Source organism: Nanorana parkeri, unplaced genomic scaffold (assembly GCF_000935625.1).
Source record: "Nanorana parkeri isolate BGI_ZX_2015 unplaced genomic scaffold, ASM93562v1 scaffold561, whole genome shotgun sequence".
Classification (NCBI taxonomy): domain Eukaryota; kingdom Metazoa; phylum Chordata; class Amphibia; order Anura; family Dicroglossidae; genus Nanorana; species Nanorana parkeri.
Genome location: NW_017306829.1, coordinates 668479 through 682910, shown reverse-complemented (window position 1 = coordinate 682910; position 14432 = coordinate 668479). Strand labels below are relative to the sequence as shown.

Below are 14432 nucleotides of genomic sequence, written 5' to 3'. Positions count from 1 at the left end.
ACTGTGCCCTGTAGCAATTCATAATTCCTTTGCTGGGGCTTCTCATATAGTCATAGTCACACAACTTAAATCAATGAAGAGACTTTAGCTGCTCTAGAACAAAAAGTCAAAATAATTCGTCAGAGTTGCAGAATGAATCCTGGTGTACAACAGCAAAGCAATCCTTAGATGCCTTATATTGATGCCGAATCCTGGACTCTTCACTTTAGATTGGCTGCAGACCTATGCATTCTCATCTTCCACTTCCAAATTATTGCAGATTCACATTTTGACAGATATCCATCAGTTTGTTCATGTCACAGCTATAATTCTTTGTTTCTCAATGTTCTGTTTTCTACCCGTTGAAATACAGCCAGGAAGTTTTGCCCTTTATTACGCTGAACCTTCTTCCCTTCTTCTGTAGATGTGCCCAGTTTGTCTATGATGATGTCATCTGCCTGCAGACACACAAACATCGGAGGGTCAGAGTGAAAAAGCAAAACATCCGATGAAATAAGTCTTTTGTTCGGGTCAAAGTTACATATCTTACCAATTGATCTTTAGAAACCCGCTCAAAAAGAGGATGCTCCGTGAAATGTTTCACCATCCATTCGTGAACTTCTTCTACGTCTGTGATTGTATACACAAACCCCTGCAATAGATATGCATCACACTGATTATTAAGCCATAGTATAATTATACAGAGGTTTATTTATAACAGAGAAAACAGCAGATTCACCATTTCATTACACTTTCACTGAACAAGGAAGGTACCATTAATAATCACTGGCAGGGCAGTTACGTGGGATTCAGCCCAGAAGACAGACACTACCGTGTTTCCCCGAAAGTAAGACCTAGCGCTATCTTCAGGGATTTCTGTAATATAAGACCTACCCCGAAAATAAGACCGAGTTCGGTGGTAGGTCTTATATACGCCCAACTGTCTGGCTCCCTGGACGGCAATAGTGCTGAGAGCGGCCGCAGCTCCCTCCCGCACGGCCACCCGCACGCGCGAGCGGAGATCGGACAGCTGCAGCCAGGTACACGTAAGACATCCCCCGAAAATAAGACCTAGTGTCTTTTTTCGTGGAAAAAATAAAATATAAGACACTATCTTATTTTCGGGGAAACACGGTAGTAGTAAAATTCATTTGAAGCAGAGTTTTTCTAGCTAACATAGGAAACAGCGGGCGCATTGTGGTGTCTCTTCCTAGTAATGCATTTTATGTTTTTGCTGCCAGCAGTGTAAGAAGTGTGGGGCAGCGCAGGCTTTTAACCCCTTCACGACCAGCGACATACAGTGTAAACATGGCAACTATCAGCTTTACAGTAGAAGCGATTCTGGTGGCTCAGCTGCCGCCAGATCGCTTCTATGGGCTGGTGAATGGATTCCTTCCCTCCGCCCGACACCCCCCGCAGTGTTTTCCGGGCTCTGTTGTCCCTCCTACTTGCCCGGGACCGGCTTCTTTGGTGTCGGCGGGAAGCTGGGGAGAAGATGGGCGAACCTCCGCTCGCCGATTCCCTCTCCATACTATGGGACCGGGAGCGATGCAGATTGCATCACTTCCGGTCCCATAGCTATAAGTGCTGGGCTCCTGAAGCCCAGCTATAAGCTATTGAAGTGCGATCTGCACTTCAATAGCTTAGAGTGTAAAGGTGACAATGGGGGTCTTTTGGACCCCCAGCATCACCTTAAAGAGTACCTGTCACCACCATCTGCTATCACATGGGGGGGCTTGTATAGCAATGTGTGATAGAAATTAAAGTAAAGTGAAGAAAAATAACAGTTTTTAAAATGAACATTAGATAAAATAAATGTAAAAAATGTTTTAAAGTCCCGCGTGCGTCTTCACATAAACACACGTCAGGTGCGCCCATGTATGAAAACGACGAACGCGATACACGTTGGGTATCACCACCACGCACGCTGGAGTGAGAGCAATAATTCTAGGGCATCTCTAAATTGATGACCTGTGGGGGCTTTTAAAGCGTTGTCTATGGACTTTTTGGGGCACTAAATTTTGTCGCCGTTTCACGGACACACACAATTTTTAACCTGGGCATGTTGGGTATCTATTTACTCATAACCTAATCTTTGTGATTCAGGCAGTTGTAAAGCTGCCCAATCACTTCTACACTCCTCCTAAAAGGTGGTATTAGCCCCATGTGATAGCAATGACGTTTAAAAAGGAAAAAAAAGAAAGGTTTAAAAAATTAAAAAGGATATTAAACCCTGAGGGTTTTTGCATATATTTACTGCTAGCAAGCAGTAGATATATGCAAAAACATTTTTTTTAAAGTTACGCGTGCTCCCGTCCGAAGATCTGAAAAATCTTGGTTGGCCGCAAGGGATCATGGGGCAGGCGCAGTACATATCTTCGGCCGGGACACGAGGAGAGACACAAGGTAAGTCAATGGAGGCAGGGTGCACCCGCACAGACTCCGTGGGGCAGGAAGTGCCAGGTAGAGAGGAGTCAGCTCAGGTAGAGAGACCGGCACCAGCACTGGAGGGACTCCTGAAAACTACAGGAAGGAATATGATCGGATTAAGAGGCATCAGTTAAGGTAAGTCCTTACACTAGCATTGGAGGGGGGGATATCCTTTAAAGTTATATAAAATAAAAACTACAAGAGCCCCCTGCCCCCACACACGCCAGAGTGGGAGGTAAGGCTTTTTTAAGCATTGCCTATAGACAAATTCAGGGTGCCAAAGTTTGCCACCATCAAGGCCCCCTCTGTATAGTGTGCGGTATTAACTCTAATCTAAGAGAGCCTCCATCTTGGAGCATATTTATAAGAATGAATTGTGTGCAGGTTCGCCAGGAGGTAGCACAACCTCCTTAAATTGGCAGCTGAAGCCCCCAGTGTGTCCCCACACCAAATCCAACAAGTGAAACGAATGGCAAAATGCACTCATAAATTCATAACTAGCTTTAAAGCAAAGTTCACATAGAAGGGCTGTACAAAAACAGACATTTCCCAGCACACTCACCATCCTGCCAAAAAAAAAAAAAAAAAGGTACACTGTAACTAGGTTAAAAACTGAGGTTTTAGTTGCACAACTTTTGCAAAACACGTGGAAGCCACACTGCCTCGTCAAGGCCCCTCTGTATAGTGCTAGCTATGAATGAGAGTGTTTGCCATTCGTTTCAGTTGTTGGATTTGGTGTGGGGACACACTGGGGGCTTCAGCTGTAAAGTTTCAATTGTCTAACAGGTTCGCCTAACACTCCAATAAGTCAACCTTCTTGGGCACAGTTCACTGTGCCAGGATAACACTAATCTACATTGCAGATGTTAAAGAAGAACTCCAGGAATTTTTTTTTTCTATTAACAGTGGGGCTATCCCCAGCTTCTTCTTAGATCGGTCTTTCCAACGTCAACAGTCTACGGTCCTGAAAATCATCAGGTTGTAAACACAGTATATACATGCGAGTACGCTGAGGAAGGTTACAATGCTGCACTGCGTGCGTAGCCCCTCTGCAAGGGTTGATAAAAAAAATCCTGCTGTTAATTAACCGAGCATGCACTTGCGCATGCTCCTAGTTCTAAAACGACTGTTTTTGAAAGTCAAACAACCAAACACTATGGTTTTTTCACACTTTCATTTGTCAACTTAAAAAAAACACATGTACTTATTAAAGCATTGAAGCAATTCAAATTTGATATGGGTGGGATTAAACATGTTGTCCTATTTACATTCACTCACCCCAACTCGCAGCACATAGGCATATTCTGCTAGCAGTGTGGAGCTAATAATCCTCCATTTATGCTTTGTCTTCTTAAAGTGAGGATCAGGAAACAAGAAGAACATCTTACTCAGCTACAACAACAAAAGATTTTACATTACAGTCATATAAATAAGAAGAAGAATTAGAGCTGCAGGTAACACATGTTTTCATAATAGTTTAGTTAGCCGATTAATCAGATAACATTTTTTAAAAATACCATAATTTATTTAAAATAAAATACATAAATGCAGCGATACAAAGTTTACTGCACTTTATTTAAAACGCTCTGCAACGCAGGGCATTGCAGTACCGTGCGTTCCAGTGCGGGTGATCACACGGGGGACGTGAGGTGCATTTGGGATCCACTGAAATGATGGCACCGCAACTCCTGCAGCAAAATTTGTCAGGCCGAAAACAAAACGGAGTATTGTAGTATGCGATGATAGCTTTCTTATTGGACTAACAAAGTATATAAAAGACAAGCTTTCGAGAGTTAACCTCTCTTCTTCGGGTCAGAAGCAATACTAATCAACATGACAACGTTTACCACTTAAAGCAAGAGAAAGTTGTTAGGGAGGGGGGGGTGTCATAATGTTGGACTTGGGAGTAAAGAATGTATCCTGATAACTAGAACACAGAACAAATACACAGATGACCAATAAACCCTAAACAGATCAGATATATACAACATACATGATTATTATGTTCTGTATATTCATAAAAAGTTCTGGTAGTGTGTAAGAAAACCAGAATCCACATTAAGTCCCTCCTTTATGGAATTGAAATGTAAAATCATTTTTATTTCAAATGTTTTCCTCTCATGAGAGTTTTTAAAATTCCCCTTTCAGTACTTTAATATTGAGGTTGTGGATGGAGTGATCTTTCTGGGAGAAGTGATGTCCTACTGGAGTGCAATATTCATCCTCTTTGTGGTTCGTGATCGAGCTCCTGTGTAGGTTCATCCTGAGCTGCAGCTTAAGGCCAGTTTCACCAATGTAACAGCCTTTGTCACATGCTGAACACTGTATCATATAAACCACGTTAGCAGATGTACATGAGTATGATCCTTAATGGTGTACATTTTGTTGTTGTGACTCGCTGTATTCTTGTCACATATATGTTGGCAAAGTTTGCAACAGGGTTTTTTGCATTGTACTGCGCCATTCTGTGTCCGTTCCTCTTCTGGGGTCAGCTTACTGCGTACCAATCCTCTTCTCAGGTTCAGTGGTTGCTTGAAAGCCAGTATTGGGGGCTGAGGGAACATTTCTTGAAGAATGGGGTCTTCTGAGAGTACTGGCTGTAGATCTTTGATGATTTTGCGTATTACCTCTAAAGTGGGGCTGTAGGTAACTACAAGAGGGGTCCTGGTTTGGTTTTTCTTCTCCTTGTACTGTAGGAGTCTTTCTTGTGGGGTTCTTAGGGCAGATTTAATTTTTTTGGATATAGTCTTTTCCCTATAGCCCTTTCGCCGAAATGCATCAGCCAGAGTGCTCAGGTGTTTGTCTCTGTCCTCAGTGTGAGAGCAAATGCGGTGGTATCGGATTGCTTGGCTGTAGATGACACCCTGTTTAGTGTGATTTGGATGGAAGCTGGAATTATGGAGGTAGCTGTACCTGTCTGTGGGTTTTCTGTACACAGAGGAACAGAGTGAGCCATTGCTGACCGTTATGGCACAATCCAGAAAAAACACACTGTGTACTGAGAAATTCATTTTGAGTTTGATCGATGGAATGAATTGAATGATGCATGGAAGTTTAAAAGGCTTTCTTCTACTTCTGTCCAGATTATGAAAATATCATCAATATAATATAAATATATCTTATATTGTCCTTGAGTGTAATACAGTAGGTGGCTTCACTGGCCAATACGGAGATGTGGACAGAAGTTTGACTTTCTTTACTGAAGTCAAGTAGGGCTGTAACCAACTAAATCGATAATATTCGATTATGAGAATAGGTGTCAACAATTCTCATCAGGGATTAGTTGGTTGGATCCCCTAGCCCTCTCCTTCATGCTGTATTGGTAATTGCATTGAAATGGTCAATAGCAGACTGGCTATTGCACCAGCCCACTACCTGCTGTATTTACATTCAGCTGCCGTCTGTGGAATCTTGCCACTGGCAGCTGTCATTCCCTGGCTGAGGCTATTCAAGCGCCATGTTCTTACAATACAATTATTTAAAAAATATATAAAAAGGTGAGGGGAAAAAAGTTATTTTCGGTTTTGGCCTGACAAATTGTGCTGCGGGAGGTGCATTGCAGTGCCATTCATTTGTGTGATCGCCTGCATGGTACCTCGATGCTGTGTGCACCAGCACAGTGTGATTGCAGAAAATTGTGCATGCAGTTTTATTCTGAAGTAAATTTGTCTTTGTATTACTTTAGGAATTCCATTCTCACAATAGGTTTCGCATATGCCAGGCCCAAGTTGCCCATACACTAGCAAATGGATAGCGAGAGATCTGTTCAACCCACTGCAATGCTACTAGGACCCACAGGGATACAGGATGAATAAATTGGGCTCTTGACCCCAAAAGTGGGCAAATAATTCCAGACTGCTCAAAAGTTCTACAACAAGAAACTCTGGGGGGAATTTATCAAAACTGAGCAAGCTGTCATTTATTTATAAAGCTCAACTGAGCAAACTGAAGAGAGAAGCTGATTGATTACTATGAGTAACTGCTCCAGTTTTGATACATTCTGTGTTCAATCTCTCTTTGTTCAATAACATGCAGAGCAACCCCCTTTGACAGTGAAGACCCACTGTAAGGTTACTATGTAATCTCATTAATCATACAACACTTTTTACAAAGAAACCTTTGGAAGAGCCTAAAATAGCTCCTCCAATGCATGTGAGCAAAACAAAAATGCTTCAAAACAAACATTCATGTTGTATGTACATACCTGTCCTTTTTTGAAGAAGTTGGGTAGGTATTTCATAGCATTGCTCCTGATACAGGCAATATTCTGGTACTGACCCGGGTGACTAGCTCTCAGTGACTTGATTCTGTCTTGCACATAGTCTGATACCTTGACGCGTATCTCCAGTCCAAGCATGAGTTTATTTGGAAATAACGGAGACAGTTCCACTGTAAGTGCAATTACACATCCCAATTAATAAATGCACTACATAGAAACATACAACTGATCATAACCGTCCTTCCTATACACCGAGACAAGTTAATGCAATGCCTTAATAACCAGAAATCCCTAAAATACATTCAAGAGCATGAAAAGATGGTAGCCATTTTCTTAGGTCACAGGTTCTTTTCTAGTCAGAGTGAATATACACCGCGCATATATTCCACTAAGAACTACAAGTCCGTTTGCCACGGTGGCAGATGGGACTTGTGGTTTCTCCATTCACAGAACCTGTCAAAGGGTCTGTGAGTGGACGACTCGGCCACGCTGTGTGAAAAGCAGAAGCCCATCCTAACTAATAATTCTGTGCAGTGTCATCATATCATGAAAGATGATTTCAGTTTGGCTGCTCAGGGTATCCGTAGCTCTCACAAAAGATATAAGACTGGTACAAGACAACAGAAGGGCAACAGTGCAGTGTCAGCTTCCTCGCTTCACCTTTCAACATCTCGTGGAGTCACGAGGCGGCCCAACAAAGTCATCTTGTGGCCCAACAAAGTACTGATGGGGTGGTCATAATAATCTGGCCTGTGTGTGTGTATATATACACACATACATACTCGCCTGAACCTCAGACCCGCCTGGCTGCTGGACCGATCCCCACAGCATCTTTCCCCCTTCACTCCGGCAGTGGTGATGACTCATGGATCCTTAGACTGCCGTAGGGGAAGAGAGGCTGTAGGGACCGATCTAGCAGACAGGCAGGTCCGGGTGAATATTTTTTATTTTACACCCTAGATCAAAACGAAGTTAACTCTTGCAGAGCAGGGGTAGCCCTACTGCAAGGGTTAATTTTGTTTCTGCCCAGAGTTCTTCTTTAATGCATAATAAATTTAATATTCTACATTTCCTACCCTATTTTACAAAACAAAGAATAGGGAATGGCAAATGATTGAGAAGCAATAACAAGAAGTCCAAGTCTACTTAAATAAAAAGTCTGCTAATTTGTTAGCCACCCACTTTCTGAAAAAAAAAATAATAATAATTTAAGAAAAATCGAAAAAACCATTCACCTTACCCACCCAAACTTCTGGCCTAAAATCCCAAAGCCTTCCAAGAAGATGCTCCAGCACTATGCAAGAACACAATCTTATGGGATTTGGAATCTTCAGCTCTCCTAGGATTCTGTGGGAAGGCCCAGTGACATCCTTGGGTAGGCGAGAGCACCAGTCACATTTTTTTTTTCTATTTGGGGGGGGATAACGGGCTAATAAACTTGCAGACCTCATGTTTTCATGCAACGTCCACTAGCACCAAACTAGCTTCCAAAAACCATCTCTACAAACCATGTTGGAAAGTAAATGAAGCGGATTTGTTCCTTTGAAATGTTACCCGAGCACCTACAGTATTTGTATATCAGGACATATGAGGTTTGTCTTCTCAGAAACAGGATGAACAGCAAATACAAAGTATTAGAATAGTGTACACATGTGCTGGTATCACTTCATCACTATACCTAGTAAACCGCCATATCCACAGCCAACATCTGCAAATTCCACTTTAAGCTCGTCCTTCTTCTCTGTTAAATCCTTTACATCATCGTGCCGGTCATCAGATGATAGAGGCTTAAAATATTCAGGGTAATATTCCGACCAGTCCATCTGCTCAGGTTTCAGTGGGCTGTAAAATAATAAGCAGAGCACATACTTTAGGGGCAGAATAATCTGGCATTTATCAAACATCCGCAGCAGGAGAGTCTGGTGCATGTGGTTTTAGGGCTGCAACTGATTGTTTAATTAATCAATTAATCGGCCAACTAAATCGATTATGAAAATAATCAGAAGAAAATAAATTGCATCCTTAATTTAATATAAAGTAAAACAAATGCAGTGTTACAAAGTTTACTACAGAATAATACTGCACTGAAATGTACAGCATTGCGGTACCGTGCGTTCCAGTGCAGGCGATCACACTGGGTGGGGGGCACGTTTGGGGTGCCATTGAAGTGAAAGGCACTGCAACGCACCTCCTGCAGCATAATTTGTCAGGCTGAAACCGAAAAATAACTTTTTCTCACCATTTATAAAAAAAAATGTAAATAATCATATTGTAAGCACATGGCGCTTGAATAGCTTCAGCCCAGGAATGACAGCTGCTACTGGCAAGATTCCCCAGACGGCAGCTGAATGTAAATACAGCAGGTAGTGGGCTGGTGCAATAGCCAACCTGCTATTGGCCATTTGAAATTGCAATAGCCAATAGCAGGCTGGCAACTTCTTGTTGTGCCCTCCTTCCAGTGTGGAGGAGAGAGCTAGGGGATCCAACCAACTAATCCATAATGAGAATAGTTGTCAACTATTCTCATAATCAATTAGTTTGTTGCAGCCCTACACAGTATAAAGCAGAACTCCAAGCAGAAGTATTATAAACCCTTGCAATGGGGCTACCTCCGCAGCGCAAGGGTTAAGTGCTCATTTTTGTCTAGGTTAAGGGGAAGAAAAAAAAGTTACTCACGTGAACCTCGGAATTAGCTTGCTCTTAGACCGGTACCTGGAACCTCTCACCCCTGGCTGCATTGGTCTAAGGACCCATAAATCATCACGTTCTATACACAATATATAGACATGAGGACGCTGCAGAACACTCCACTGCTGCAGTGTAGGAGGAGAGAGGCTTCAGAGACTGGAAAGGCAGAGACCCAGCTCCGAGGATCAGGTGGGTATAACTTTCATTTTTTAGCACCTGGACTAAATGAGCACCTTGCAGTGCGTAAGGTAGACCCACTGCAAGGGTTAAGATCAACCAGAGTTCTTCTTTGAATGACAGCAATTGATTTACCACAAGTGACATCACTGCTTGATACACAGCCCCCCTAAAAGAGAACTATGGGGTAACCTTTTTATCCTATAGATCTCTTTTGGGTCACAGGAGGACATATACTAACGTCCTCCAGTGACCCAAAGCTCAGTATATAGCAGGCTATTGCCTGTTATATACTGAGAGCGTCGCAGCCAGGACGGATCCCGACAATACTGTTGCGATCCACTCTGATGGCTGATTGACAGCAGGCTCTGCCTATCTAGAGCTAGACAGCTATGCCCGCCCCCACCCCCGTCCATTCATCGCTGAAGGATTGGAGAGGGGTGGGATCCCTGCAGGGAGCTGTGACTGAGTCACTACTCTCTGCAGGGAGATGATCAGAAAGTGAGCGAGTGACAGTATGTGTCGGCTCACTTCCCGATCAATAGAGCCGACATGTGGCAGTCTCATTGTCACAGGTCGGCTCTAACTATGAGGATGAGTGGAAATCGCTCACCTCATAGTCTTCCTTTAAAGATTGATCAACGTAAGATAAAGTGTCAGTGTCATCTTGTCTTCATTGTCTCACTTAGAAGGACTTGATCTCAACTTATTACACTGAATAAAGGGATTTTACACTGCCCCAAAAAAAACCAGGATAGAGATTCTGTTGTTGTAGCCCATCCCCCATTCACACCTGTATTTCCCAAAGCGCAACAATGCTAAACACAAAGAATCCCATGACTTTCAATAGTGCTGTTCACCCAAGTGTTGTGTTGCCTGTACTTGGAAAAAGTCAATTTTCAGGCAGAATCATGCATTTTTTTTGGCCCCAGAGACTTTAATGGGAGAATCAGGATAACATGTTTTCTGCGTAATTTCACACTCAACAACCATCTTCTCCTCCTAGTAATTTGCCTTGCCCTGACTAAAACAAAAACTCAATTCTAAAAAATGCACACAAAAAAGAGCTTCCAAATCGCCTGAAAATGCTCATGCTTAAGTGTAAATGGGGGTTAGAACACACAGTAGAGGAAACACTATGCTGCCCTTGCCTATTAGAATAAATGCTGCTGGTATTAGAAGACTGCAGGTTCCAGCATGGCTTTCCAGGCCACATGTCAGTACTCTGTACACAAACGATCCAGGGAAACTTTTCTTGCCTTGCTATTTAGATCTAGGATGCAAAGTGCCACTCACTATTGGAAGCTGTGATCGGCCATGGGGTTGGAATGTGCTCTCTGCCTGTAGTAGCGCTTCTGTGGAAGGGACCCCGCCATCCCCGGCTGTGACACAGGGGCACAAGGCTGCACTTCGCTCTCAGACATGTTACACTCACAACACACTTCACCGGTACCATGCGGCTCAGTCTCTTCCCTCCCAGGCGCACACAAGACGTCATCATCACCACGTGGCTTCTTTCGAAGTTGTGATTCGCTGCCCAGTCACATGGAACTGTTAGCTTACGGCGGCCATCTTTGATGCTGGCAAAAGGGCACAGGGATACTTGGATGGGTTTTCTTACTATAAAAAAGTAATTCGTCCTGAAAAGCCTGTATCTGACTTCCAGGTTCAGGTTTTACTTGCTGTTCGTCTAGAAATGTGTTACACATAAAGGCAAATTACAGTGTATTTTTTTAGTAAGCAGGGACGATTATTGTATAGCTTGCCTGCCTCCAACGTTATGAATGACTGTGTATACTTTATACCTGCAGTACAGTGATATTTCATGATTCATATATAGCGCCATCTATTGGAATGAATGAGGTGAGCAATGTGTATTTACAATGGACTTAAAGTGACATTAAACCCTCAGATTTTTTTAACATAAACCAATAGTGTAATGTGTGCCTTACTGTAATCCATGGTTGTTTCCCTTCTCTTTGCTGCTCTTCCTTTTAAATCTGTATCTGTTCTCATGCTGGGCAGAACTTCTGTTTTGCAGCGGACTGCCTTGTCTCTGAAATGGATACATGGTGTCTGTGTGTAGGTTCACAACCTGAGCCAGCACTACAGGAAGAGGCACTCAGCTGCAAAGGGAAGTTCTCCCCAAGCATGAGAAGACATGAGGATTTAAAAGGAAGAGCAGCAAAGAGAAGGGAAACTACCATGGATTACAGTAAGGCACACATTACCGTATTGGTTTATGTTAAAAAATCTGAGGGTTTAATGTCACTTTAAGGTGCCCACACACCTTGCGATAATCGTACGATAATCGCAAGGTGGGCGGAAGGCGTGCAACTGTTTCTACTGTACGGTCGCACAACAAAAGTCTTGCGATGGTTGAAAGGTCTGTGGCCAGCTTTATGCTCCAGGTGACGCTATTTACAACTAAGGCTAGGTGCATACCTAGGCGTTTGTGTGTTTTCACACAATTATTTTGCGTGTTTTTTTTCTCTTACTAATGCACATTCCACCCTACATAGAGATGTCTTCGGGACCAAAAGCGCGCAGCATCCACCTGAAAATAGCTCCTGCATCTTTTTGCGCGATAAGAGTTTTCTTAGACACAACGCAATGCTAAGGTTTAAACAGTCACCATTGACTTGCATGGAAATGTGTGTTTTGCTCATTTTTGCACAGCTAGATCCATGCAGAAAAACGCTCACGCATGAATTAGGCCTTAAAGGATGGGTGGCATTGATCAGGGCTGCAGGGAAGTATTTAACACTGCTGGGGAAGGGGTTATTACATTCATGAAAATTAAAGTGGTCTTTTATGACTCCATCATGGAGAGTAGGATCCACTGATAATGGCCAAGGCAAAGGTGCCAACCAGGGAACTCATATGTCAAAGAGTCCTCGTATATATAATAATTGGGTAATTTAACTCTCTGGCATCTACCAAAAGCTAAAATATGATCTGTGTCCATTCCCTTTACATTAACCGTGAGCTTCTAGTTAGTCCAGCGACAGTTACTGGAATATAAGCTTAGCAAATTACAACACACTTATGTCGGCATATGCCAATCCAATTATCAGGGCCGGAATTCCCGCTAGGCAACGTAGGACTCTGCCTACAGGCACCCTCCACAGAGGGCGCCGCTTGTCTGTATTATTCTGTATATATATATATATATACTATTTTACTCTCCTCCCGGTCTGACCAGGGCCGTGCGACTTCGGTAAAGACAGAGAGGTTGAGGGGGTGGTCAGAGGTTTTGGGTGCGTGATTATTATCCCTTACTGATCCAGGTGACAGGAGCCAGCCCTCTGCCAACGTCATCTGTGCGATCTGCGCATGTGCGGCCCAGCTCACCTCCTGGGTTTGCGGAAGTGGCTGTTATGTGTCAGTGCAGAGAGCGGGGCATTGTGGGAGTCCGGCTGATGGCTGAGTGGAAGGGCTGACAACTCTGCACAGAGTCTGGGACATGTTATAGGGAGGTGGGAGGGCTGTGCAGAGGCCTGGCTTCTGGGTGCTGTCCCTAGCTTAGGTTCCGCTTCTCTTTGTGAGGAGGCCACAGATCCTGAACTGGCGACATGGCTTCCTCCACCAGCAGCCCCGAGGCCATCAAGAAGCTGCTGAAGAACATTCAGAGTGATCTGCGAGGCCTCTCCATGGAGTGCAAGAAGAAGTTTCCACCTGTCAAAGAGGTAATGACCCTGATAGTGTGTGCAGCCATCTTCTACATGTCCTCCCTTCATATTACATCCCCAGCAGCCTGGACTTCCCCTGTCTGTTCTGTGTTATGGTATCATATATGACATCAGGAAATCTTACAGAGATCCATATCTGTGTCATACATGTCCTCCCTTCATAATACACCCCCAGTAGTCTGGAGACCTCTGCCTGTCCTGCGTTTTGATCATCCTTTGACGATACACTGACATCAATGTACTGTGATCTGCTACACTTGTGTTGCTATTGAAGAGCAGATACGGGCTTCTTACCAGGACTGGCACCCGGGACTGTGTGCAGGAGTCACTAGGAGCAGTGTTCATCAGCTCTTGTGCACAGTTACTGGATGACAGTACCGTGTTTCCCTGAAAATAAGACACTGTCTTATATTTCTTTAGCTCAAAAAAACACACTAGGTCTTATTTACTGGGTAGGTCTTTTTTTTTATGTACAACAATCCACACTCATTCATGTAGAAAAGTCTACATGTATTCACGTACAAAAATATGGTGATGATCAGGGCAATCAGGGGTGTCGTACCTTTCCAAGAGCAATTTGCTAACCAAATCGCTGGCCAGAATGAGTGAAGCGCACGTTCACTATCGATTCCTCACAGGCGGAGTGCATTTGGTATCACTCCGCCTGTGACAGGCCGGCGATATAGAGGAAGCATCGGCCTATGCGGCTCTGCTCCCTCTGGTGCTGCCTCGCCTCCTCTAGAGCTGACTTCGTTGGCACCGCTGATTCTCTCCCGCGGCTCTTCAAGTTCCCCCTTATGCCACCACCGGCCATGGGTATGGTCACAACTAGGTCTTATTTTCGGGGCAGGTCTTATATTTTAGCAATTCCCCAAAATAGTACTAGGTCTTATTTTCGGTGAAACAGGGCACTAACATCAAGTAGATAAAAGTAAGGCAGGAGGCATCAGTGACATCAGCTTTGATTGGACTTGTAAAACATGTTTTATGGCTTGCACGCCTAATCACCTGGCACTGACTTTTTTTTTGCCATTGGAACACTGTAGTCAATACATTTCCCTATTACAGTCACTATGAACACAGTGCAACTAAGAAAGCGGAGATTGCATGTGGCAATAATCATTTTCATGTGGTCCAGGACCTACTCCATGACCCTTGGGGACTCAATGAACAATTTATCTCTGTCCTCATAGCAGTTTGGGTTTTGTATTGTAATCAACTGTCATTGATTACTAGAGATAGTCCTG

At 43.6% G+C, this 14432-nt stretch overlaps 1 protein-coding gene across 1 annotated transcript; it reads right to left on the bottom strand.

The window, feature by feature from the left end:
- Window positions 1–235: 235 nt before the first annotated feature.
- Window positions 236–10983, bottom strand: METTL1 (methyltransferase like 1). The gene is made up of 6 exons (XM_018562120.1): window positions 10790–10983; window positions 8307–8470; window positions 6614–6798; window positions 3688–3801; window positions 530–631; window positions 236–437 (listed from the first exon to the last, which is right to left on the bottom strand). The coding sequence occupies exons 1-6, from the start codon at window positions 10915–10917 to the stop codon at window positions 303–305; spliced, it is 828 nt and encodes a 275-aa protein (XP_018417622.1). The 5' UTR covers window positions 10918–10983; the 3' UTR covers window positions 236–302.
- Window positions 10984–14432: the final 3449 nt, after the last annotated feature.